The 10,014-nt window shown below is 36.5% G+C and overlaps 1 protein-coding gene across 8 annotated transcripts; it reads right to left on the minus strand.

Annotated features, from left to right (window-relative positions):
* Nucleotides 1-3,132: 3,132 nt before the first annotated feature.
* On the minus strand, nt 3,133-8,848 carry LOC137811990 (protein POLLEN DEFECTIVE IN GUIDANCE 1). Of its 8 annotated transcripts, none has more exons than XR_016518735.1 (12): nt 8,387-8,844; nt 7,221-7,360; nt 6,848-6,951; nt 6,284-6,372; nt 6,098-6,171; nt 5,560-5,655; nt 5,317-5,484; nt 5,100-5,197; nt 4,862-4,984; nt 4,038-4,106; nt 3,572-3,947; nt 3,133-3,419 (listed from the first exon to the last, which is right to left on the minus strand). XR_016518735.1 is itself a non-coding variant. In XM_090298800.1 (11 exons), exons 1-11 carry the CDS (start codon nt 8,396-8,398, stop codon nt 3,741-3,743), a joined length of 1,248 nt encoding a protein of 415 aa, XP_090154926.1. In that variant the 5' UTR covers nt 8,399-8,848; the 3' UTR covers nt 3,491-3,740. The 8 variants fall into 8 exon arrangements, 4 of the variants coding, with proteins under 4 accessions (XP_090154926.1, XP_068469952.1, XP_068469954.1 ...); XR_011081214.2 differs by having other exon boundaries at nt 3,158-3,419; nt 5,560-5,716; nt 8,387-8,840; XR_016518734.1 differs by lacking the exon at nt 3,133-3,419 and having other exon boundaries at nt 3,491-3,947.
* Between the last annotated feature and the right edge of the window lie 1,166 nt (nt 8,849-10,014).

Here is a 10,014-nt window from a genome sequence, read left to right on the forward strand (position 1 = left end):
CTCGAAGCTCGTTCAAGAGGTCGAGGCCGACCGCCAGACTTTCTTTGTTGAGTGATATGTCAAAGAGTTGGTGTCGGATGGATGGCTCCCTGACTTCTACCGGTATCATGGTCTCGGTGCCGTACGTGAGGCTGTAGGAGGTTTCTTGTGTGGTGGATTGCGGGGTGCAGCGGTATGCCCACAAGACCTCGGGCAGCTCCTCCGTCCATCTTTCCTTGGCAGTGCCGAGCCTCTTCCTTAGTTCGTTCAATAAAACCTTGTTGGCCGCTTCGGCTTGTCCGTTCGTCTGTGGGTGCTCAACGGAGCTTGTGAGGGATTTGATGCCGAGGTCGTTGTAGAAAGTCAGAAGGCCTTGGTCGATGAATTGCCGGCCGTTATCGGAGACTATCGAGTGTGGTATGCCGAATCGGCACACTATGTTTTTCCACACGAAATTTTGGACGTTTCGGGCAGTGATTGTGGCTATTGGTTCGGCCTCTATCCACTTGGTGATGTAGTCTACCGCGACCAGCAAGTGCTTCGTTTGGCCTTTGCCTGGTGAGAATGGGCCGATGATGTCCATCCCCCACATGGCGAACGGTCAGGGTGATGTCATGCTGTGCAGTTCTTCTGGTTTTCGGTGGTGGAGGGGGCCAAACTCTTGGCATTTTTGGCATTTCTTGACGTAATTAGCGCTATCTCCATGGACGGTCGGCCAGTAGTACCCCCCACGGATTATCTTGACCGCCATCGTTCGGGCTCCGAAATGGCTCCCGCACGCTCCCTCGTGGATTTCTTATAACACGTATTGTGATTGTTCTTTGGTGAGGCACTTTAGGAGTGATGTTGAGTACCCCCTACGGTATAAGTCTTGGCCGATCATGGTGTATCGTGCGCACTGCCGTCTGATGTTCTTTTTTTTCCCCGGTTGGCATGTTCCGTGCTCCAAGTACTGGGTGATCGAAGTTCCTCCAGTTGCATGAATTTCGCCGCTCGGCGTCTAAGGTCATCGAGGTTGGTAGCGGGCTGCATACACTGGCTATCGGCAAACGGGTCGGGTCTGAGGGCGGTCAGCATATGATGCATCGCCACCTCGGGACTGAGGTTGCGAATACTCATGACGGTTTTGCTGAACCGGTCGATGAACGTTCTGAGGGACTCTCCCTTCTCCTGACGAATGCCGACCAGTGCTATGGATGTTAGATGGTGGGGGCGGCTTGTTGCGAACTGGACATCGAATTTCGCGATCAGGGTTTCGAAACAATCTATAGTGTGCTGGGAGCTTGGTGAACCAGCTCAGAGCGCTTCCCTTTAGAGAGGTTGGGAAGACTCGGCAAAAGACTGTGTCGTCCGTGGTATACAGGCTCATATGGGTCGTGTATGCGTCCACGTGCTCATCTGGGTCAGTCGTTCCATCGTACCGATCCCTGTTGAAACCTTTCCATTTGTCCGGCAGGGGGTGTCCATAACGCGATCAGTGAAGGGATGGCGCCGGTCCGGACCCGCCGGAGCGGTAATGTTGATTGTTTTGCTGGGATGGGACTCTCCATCCATTTCCAGAGTGAAGTCGTTTTTCGTGTCTTTCTCGGCCTGGAGGCCGGCACCGGTGGCGTGGGACCTGCCGGCCTGATTGGTCATGGCGAGGGACGGCACCCCCTCGACCAGCTTCTTCATTCGCTTGTTCTCTTCTTGGAGGCTTTTGATTTCCTCCTCGTTCTTCTTAGCGGCTTCCTCGTGCGCCTTCCTCATCTGTACTAGCTCCCTCTGAAGGGCCATCATCATTGCTGTTTGGTCTGCTTCGGTCATGCTTGCCATGCTGCGGGTTGATACCATCTACTGTTGTGGTTTCTGCTGGCTCTCCTCGGCCCCACGGTGGGCGCCAATTGTTCTCGAACTAGGTTGGGGACTGGGAGAACTACTGTCTTCGGATGTCACTCGGTTGGTCGTGTCTCACGTTCCTCCTTCAGTCTTCTTCGCCGAACGGCTCCTCAGGTTGGTGGGGTACCTGCAGATGGCACTCCAACGCTCAAGTCAGTGGGGTATCGTATTCGGCTGGTTAGAATACTGTAGATAATGACGTAACTTCTTCCTTGGAATGCATGATATTTATATTACCTTGATGGGCCCTTGCTGTTGGGCCGGATTAGGGGGTTGTTTAGCGATTAGGGTTGGATTAGGTCGTTTCCTAACCATGGGTTGACCTTTGCTAATTGGGTCAACCTTTGACTTGAGCACCTTGTGTTGGTCGACAACACATGACACGTGGTTGACCTTGTACCTTAAAGTAGGGTCTTAACGCATGGATTGACCGGGTCCATGGACCGGTCGGTCATCCCGGTACACAAATATTTAAAATTATTAAAAACTAAAATAATATATTATTGTAGTCTAACACCAACAAATCTAAAATAAAAATTTAAGACCAATTTATAGAAAAAAAAATAAAACTCAAGTCAATGTAATAAACCTAACTAAATCACCAAAGATAACATCAAAACACATTATATCAATTGTCAAATGTTCAAGATGTAGAGAATAAAACATTTTCAATACAATAACTAACCATACTTAATATCAAAGTTCTCCTAGGTTAGTGGTGAAAATGAACTAAGTTCTAAAAACATATAAAATATAATAATCAATACAATTAAAAAATAGAAAAAAAAAATTAATCAATAAAAGTTTAAAGTAAAAATAGAAAAATGATAATAAAAGATGAAACAACAATGAAGTAACTATTGTAAAGAAATTTATGTTGAAATATAATGTATAAATTGAACTGTTTGGTTATTAGAAAAAAAATTAAAAAAAAATCCAAAAGTTTTAAGTTTTCTTTTCTTTTGGTAATCAGTTATTTGAATCAATTTCTAAATAATCCAATGTTTTAATTTTTTTCCTTTTGGTAATCAGTTATTTGAATCTATTTCTTTTATTTTATTGCTTCAGTCATCAACACCTCTTGGAAATGGTTATAATGATGAAAATGGTTAAAAAATAAAACAAACTATATAAATAAGGGTAAAAATTATTTTTTGTTTCTTCCAAAATATTTGAAGTTGTATTTTAGCCTTCCAAATTTCCTCATTCATTTTCAAGATTTTAATTTTAAAATGCTATCACTTATAGTCTTTAAGATTGTTTACATAGGGTTTTGTAAACACTAATAGACAGTATTTCGGATTAAAATTACCCGTTTCAAAATTATAGGAATGAAAAACAAACAACATATTATAGGGAAATAAAACTAAATTTTGAAAAATTTAGAAAGACCAATGTTATTCTATGTTATTCTTTAATAAACCACTGAGTTTTTTTTTTCTGATGAACCTGGTTCGTGGGAAAGGACACTCCTTGAGTGTTGGACTATCGTGGGATGGATTTGTCTTCTTTAGAAGCGTGATAATATGTCATGAAGAAATGCTGGCTCCAGTATGTATGTGCTTCACAAGGACAAACAACAAAAAAGCTTGTCATCTCCTAGATATAGTAGAAGCTACAGAACATTTACATGTACAGAAAGACATTTTTGTTTTCTAATTAATTAATAAACTATATAAAAGACGATGAATGATAATCTCTGTAATGTACATACACAATCATTTACAAGCCTCAAATGCACAGCTTTGATGAGTACTACTGCACCACATGCTTCAAAGATTTCTTGCATGAGCATAAATATGGTACAAGGTACAATATTTTACGTGTATGTGTTTCCTTGGTGTTGGAAATTGATCTGCATTAATTCAGTTGTGCTCCACAAGTTAATCTGCATGAAGATGATGCTTCCTCCTTTGACAGCGATTAACATACCATCTGGCATGCTTCTGTAGAACCATGCCAATTAGAACCTTGAGGCTTGTTAGCATAATGTAGGTTATTGCCGAAAATAACAGAATCCAAGATAGCCTCCGTGAAAGGGAATTGTAAGGAAGCTTAGCAGCATAAACTGGAGCCAGAACTCGAATGACCTAAGAACAAGAAAAAATGGGAGGGAATAAGCAGACATCCAATCAGAAGCCATAAAGCAAGGAGAAAAAGGACACTAAATTCGTGCTTACCACACACGCTGGAGCAAGAGGGACAAAAGTCAACTTTTTCTTTGCATCCTCAGTTTGCACATGTAGAGTCTACAAAACAAATACAGCAGTCAATCGTATATTCTAAAACGTCCATAAAAGAAAATAGACAATTATAGCATATTAACATAAAGCAAACAACAGATTCAAAATTTGGTTTTTCTTGACACATTAATAGAAGGACAAATACTGTTCTCCTTCCGTCACACAAAAGTACATGCCTATACACACTCCAATGAAACTTAAAAATTATAAATAACTAATTTTCACGATGAATTCATTAAGTGATTGTTATGAAACAGCGCGCACCAATAATTAATGAGGAGGAAAAGGCTTTAATGGCTTATCCAAGGAGCATGTTCAAATAATTATTTATTATAGGCTTTATTTTGTAGACATGGAGCATACTAGCACTAGACTATTGAGAAAATTTGTTTGATAAGAGCCATAAAGTATTAACTTTCTTTTTATCCAAGGTACAAACCTTGGCATCAAGAGCCTTTCTTAATTATATAATAAATAATTCGATTCTGAATGAGAGAAATAATGAATTGTAAGTTGGGGTAGCTAAAACATGGAACTCGATTATATTTATGTTCGTCCATGTTGCCCAACAAAAAAACTAGGGACACAGGAATACAGCCCCTTTCTCAACAAAACATTCTGCACGCTGCAGCTAATAATTTCATAAAGCATTTGCAATTGAGTATAGAAAGAGTTCTTACGTTCGAGTACAATTCGCATTTGAGCAGTAACTACTAATCATATTTCACAACTAACATGCACATAAAATACAATTATAATACCTGTTTACATAGGACTTCAAGAAACTCAGAATATGCAATTGGCGAAATGTTGTTGAATTTGGCAATGAATGAATGCTTGATCACATCTATAGCCATCTCAAATAGATAAACCAAGAGGATATTCTGCATCATACAAAATAACTGTGATAAGAGCAAGACCGAACCAAGCAATGAAATTTATTTCCCCTGAAAAACTCATGGAATATATCTTAGGTGTTACAAATTTAAATAAACTTACACTGATAAAGCTTATAAACCAGGGTCCTTCTGCTTCCAGAATATTTTGAGCCAAAACAAATAAGATACATGCTGATATATGGAATCTCTCTACTGAATCTGCTAGTCAGCAATACGATAAAGGGACAAAAAATAATGAAAGAATATAAGACAACATAAAAAGGGGAATATATAATGCAATCAAAGAAAAAACAACTGCAGTAAGAAAGACAACTCACCAGAGTACACCATACTGTGAACATTATCCTTACTATATCCCTTAAACACATAGCTTTTTATCTCGGCAAAATTATTGGACACCAGCAAGGCTGGCAGGGCATTGTAGTGAGAAACAATACAGGCTGATAAAGTGATTGCCTGAACTAATAAGATAAAAGAATGAACAAGTACAGCTAGTCAAGGAAAATAACCAGCACTTTTGTTTTAGCCATAAAAAAATTATCACTCAGAAAAAAGGATATTTGAAGTAACAACAGCTAAAACTTGGTCTGAAATAAATCTCCATATCCAGAATCTCATACTTTGTGTTTCTGGGGGACATCTTGCAAGTTTTTCTGCTGAATGAAATAGCATTTTCAGCACATCCCCAATAAAATTTTGACATAATTTATCAAATATCTGCAAGAGGGTTCAAGGACCAGTCACTATAAATTTCAGTCCAGAAATTAAGACAGTTATGACATGCAATCAACAGAATATAGAAGACAGAAAAAGCTTACATTTTGAGTAGTGTGATTTGTGAAATGAATTGTTCAAAATCCAAAAGGCCGAGTTATATATATATACACATTAATGATTCACATACAAAATTCCCATCTTTCATATCATGCATATTGACTTGGTCACACAAGTTCTGGCTCGCTATCTATGGCAAAAATGCCAAACAATGATCTAATTTGAATATCCATCTTGGTTTACAATCAGAAGTTCAGAAATTTGGCATGTATGGAGACCTAATTAATCAGTACAACCTAGGTTCAAAGATTAATTTATGCTCACCTCTAACACATTGTAGATCACATACAACTTGATTGTTGCTTGACCACGGATCATATGATATATTAAGCTGATATCTAAGATAACAAAAATTTTAAAGCAGGGAACAAATTTTCTATAACAACAAAGTAATAAACTGAACGTGATCAATGAAAATAGGAAAAAGAGAAAAGATAAACCATGGAATACCTATTTGCTGCAAAACAGTGACTCCGCAAACCAAAATAAGAAAACAGCCAAAATCTGAAAACTCAATTGTAGATGGCCTATTGAACTTCCTGCCATGAGCACAATAAGGTCAGAGTGTAAAACTTAAAAATCCTGAAATGCAACCACAAATCTTAAAACAGAACACAAGCACTGTATAAAAGCATATAAATCAAAGCACAAAAATTAGCATATTGTACCATAAAATGGAAGATTGGTTCCAACCCTTCAATAAACACAGGACCACGGCAATCCACTTATAATTTAAAAAAAAAAATCAGGCGTATATTATTACTGTGTCGTTAAATGAACTATTTAATCTGGGTGGCACGGGTAAAAAAAATCACCTTGTTCTCTTTCCCCTAAGGAAATTTATTATTTACGAAACTAAATACTAAAAACAGTGCACTAGAGGATTAGTCCATCATCTAAATCACAACAGCAAATGCAAGATTAATCCAACATCAAAATCCTCACAAATGTAAGCATACTTAACAAAACATTAAAGTACTATAAATACGAGAAGAAAATTGAAGGGCGGCGAACCTTGTTTTCAGAAGCCTCCAAATGGCCATCAGCATCCTTGTGGGCATGACAGTTAACAATGACAGAAATGAATTGAAGCAGACAAAGAAACCAACATCTATAAGCTGCAATAATGCATTCCATGTTTGAGAAATCATAACACAAAAGGTAGAATATCTTAATAAAAATACACAGACATAAATTAAGTATAGTAGGTGAACAGTTTCAGGTTTCATCCTTTCTACATTTTATTCTGATTTGTTAATTATGAGGAAAAATACAGCATCTAAACACTGGACTGAAGTGCACCTATAGATGACATTGTGAACGGCATACAAAGTTCCCTTTTATTAATTTTCTTTTTCAACGAATTAAACAAAAGTATACCAAATACCAATTCGCATCTCCATGGCAAGCGGAAGATAGTGTCATAAACTCTTTCTCGTCCCTTTTCATCCCCAATAGTTGTTGTGCTCCACACAGAATTTCCATAGTACACTTTCTCAAAAAAGTACAACACGGGTGACTTCTTCGCTGAAAATATGTTGTAAAGCATAAATACCTTAATAAAACAAGACAAATTATAAGGAACGCAACAAACTTCTAAAAATAATCAAATTACAGATTGACCACTGATTAGTGAACCGATGAAACATAAGAAGAAAACAGGCTTACAGGCCACAGCATTATATTTTCACCCTCACGCACAACATCATATGCATCCTCATCTATTATCACTTAAAATAGTAAATAAGCTATTCACTATCATACTATTGTCCAATCACAAATTAGTATAGGATAAGTTTGTTGACTTTTGAATAATTACCTTAAAAGTCCTTAATCACATGGTGATTTTCTTTAAGAGTTTAATTTCTATGTAAGAAAATTTAAACAGTAACTACACTTTTTTTTCTGCAAAAAAAAAAAACATTAGTTAATGCTTAAATATTTTTACACAAAAATTAAACTCTCATGATTAATTTCCATTCCAGTCTTTAAAAGTGCTCAACATTGTCTTGTCATGTAGGTCCTTAAAACTAAATTTCAAATATATTCTTAAAATTATCAATAGTTTTAAACCATTTTTAAAACTTAATCACTAATTGTTATTTTAATATTTAAAAATTAGGTTAATATCATTAAATCACTGATTGCACGTAACATTTGGACTAACGTAATTCACAAATTGTAATTATCCTTTTTGAATTTTCATAATTTCAACCACTTTACCCTAAAAACCCTAAAAGCCTTACTTAAATGTCAGGAAGGAACTAACACAAGCCAGTTTCAAAATCTACAGTAATATTTAAAGCACTATTGGATTTTCCACACCACATCATGCTGTTGGCATGCAAGTATAAAATAATTTAAAAGATAAAAAAAAATATTAGTTATTACATATAAATATAATGAGAATATTAAAGATAGACAATATGGTCCTTTTTTATTCCCTTTCAATTTACCCATTGCAAGAAACTAATTTCATAACATGGTATATATTTTACAACTAAATAAATTGACTATTTTTGTCCAAAAAAGTACTAGCTAGATTGTACTCACAGATCGAATCATCTTCCAAAACACGCTTTAACTCCGACGACTCAGCCGTCCCCGATGTTGCCTCTGCAACCGAACTAACTTCCTTAACGTCACCTGCATCGACGGCCGTAACCACCGAATTTCCCAAACTCTCGCCACCTTTCACGCTTCTCTGCCTTAGCTCCTCCAAAGGAAAAGCGCCTTTACTCTGTTCCCCTTTAGGTTTCTGCTCGCACTCAATGACAGCGTCATGAATGTGATTCTTGAGCTGGTCAGGACCATTTGCGAAGCTGGTTTCAGAGGAAACGGAAGTGGAAGTGGAAGTGGCGGCGGCTTTGCGGTTACGCTTCTTCTTCCGGTGAGGAAGCGAATTGGACGGTGAAGGTTGGGGTTGTGGTGCGGCGGTGCCGTGTCTCATATTGACTTTTAGAATCTGTCAAGAATGATTCTAAGTACTAATATGGGTATCAGAACATAGAAGGTATTTTCTAGAATGGTAAAAACTGAAATATACCTCATACAAAATCAATAATTTCACAAAAATATATTTTATACAAACAAATTAATTTAAAAAAATTGCAATAAAACAAAATTATAGTAAATTTTACACACTTTTAATAGCAAAAAAAATACAAAACTATTAGAAATAATTGAGGACAACCGAAGTTAGTTGAAAAGAATGGGGTTTAAGGTTTATACTTATTTTTAGATAAAGAAAAACATAGGTAGTAATAAAAATAAAATTAAAGTAAAAGAGAGTGTAAACAAAAATTTAAGGGAGTGTAAATAGTAAAAAGTAGAAAACAGTAGCAACCATATGGACAAAAGTAGGTTAGATTTGAAGGTTATTTGCACTCCCTTTTTTAATATATACACTTTCTTTTTGTTTTTATTTAAAATGACATATTTATCCTTTCTTTCTCTTCTTTTCCCTAACACTACTAGACGCCTTTTCACTCCCCCCACCCTTTCGGTCAATAGTGCCATAAAAATTTAATTAAAATCAAGTTTTGTTCTCTCATAAACTTCAATTTAAAATGTTTATTTAGAAGAAAAAAAATCCAAAACACATTTCTTATCATTTCAAAAACTATTTTCTGAAATACTCTTTTAACTTTCATATTCTAGAAAATAGTTTCCATTAAAATGGAAGAGAAGATTCTAAAAATATGAAATGACAAGTGTTCCAAAATATTTAAAAAATAAAAATGAGTTTTAGAAAGTATATTTCAGAATATAAAGAGAGCATTTCCAAAATAAGAAAATGATAAAAGTGTTCCAAAATACTGGTTTTTTTACCATCATGGGGTTATTTTTTTTGCTTTTTATCAAAATGGGGTTCGTTTAAAAAAAATTACAAATTTAGGCAAGTCGTGCCAATTCGGCACAACTTCATATGCACAAATCGTCCCAATTAGGCACGACTTCATATGCACAAATCGTCCCAATTAGGCATGACTTTTGTCTTGTCATACTGAAGTCGTGCCAACTTAGCACGACTTCTGCATTGTCTTACTGAAGTTGTGCCAACTTGGCACGACTTCTGCCACGTCATAATTTTTTTTATTTTATTGTTTATATATTGGGTAGTAAGTTATGTAATATTAAAAATTAATTTGATACATAATTTTCTAAGAGTGTTAGTTTTA

Source organism: Phaseolus vulgaris, chromosome 2, assembly GCF_051622355.1.
Source record: "Phaseolus vulgaris cultivar YP4 chromosome 2, ASM5162235v1, whole genome shotgun sequence".
In the NCBI taxonomy this organism is placed as follows: Eukaryota; Viridiplantae; Streptophyta; class Magnoliopsida; order Fabales; family Fabaceae; genus Phaseolus; species Phaseolus vulgaris.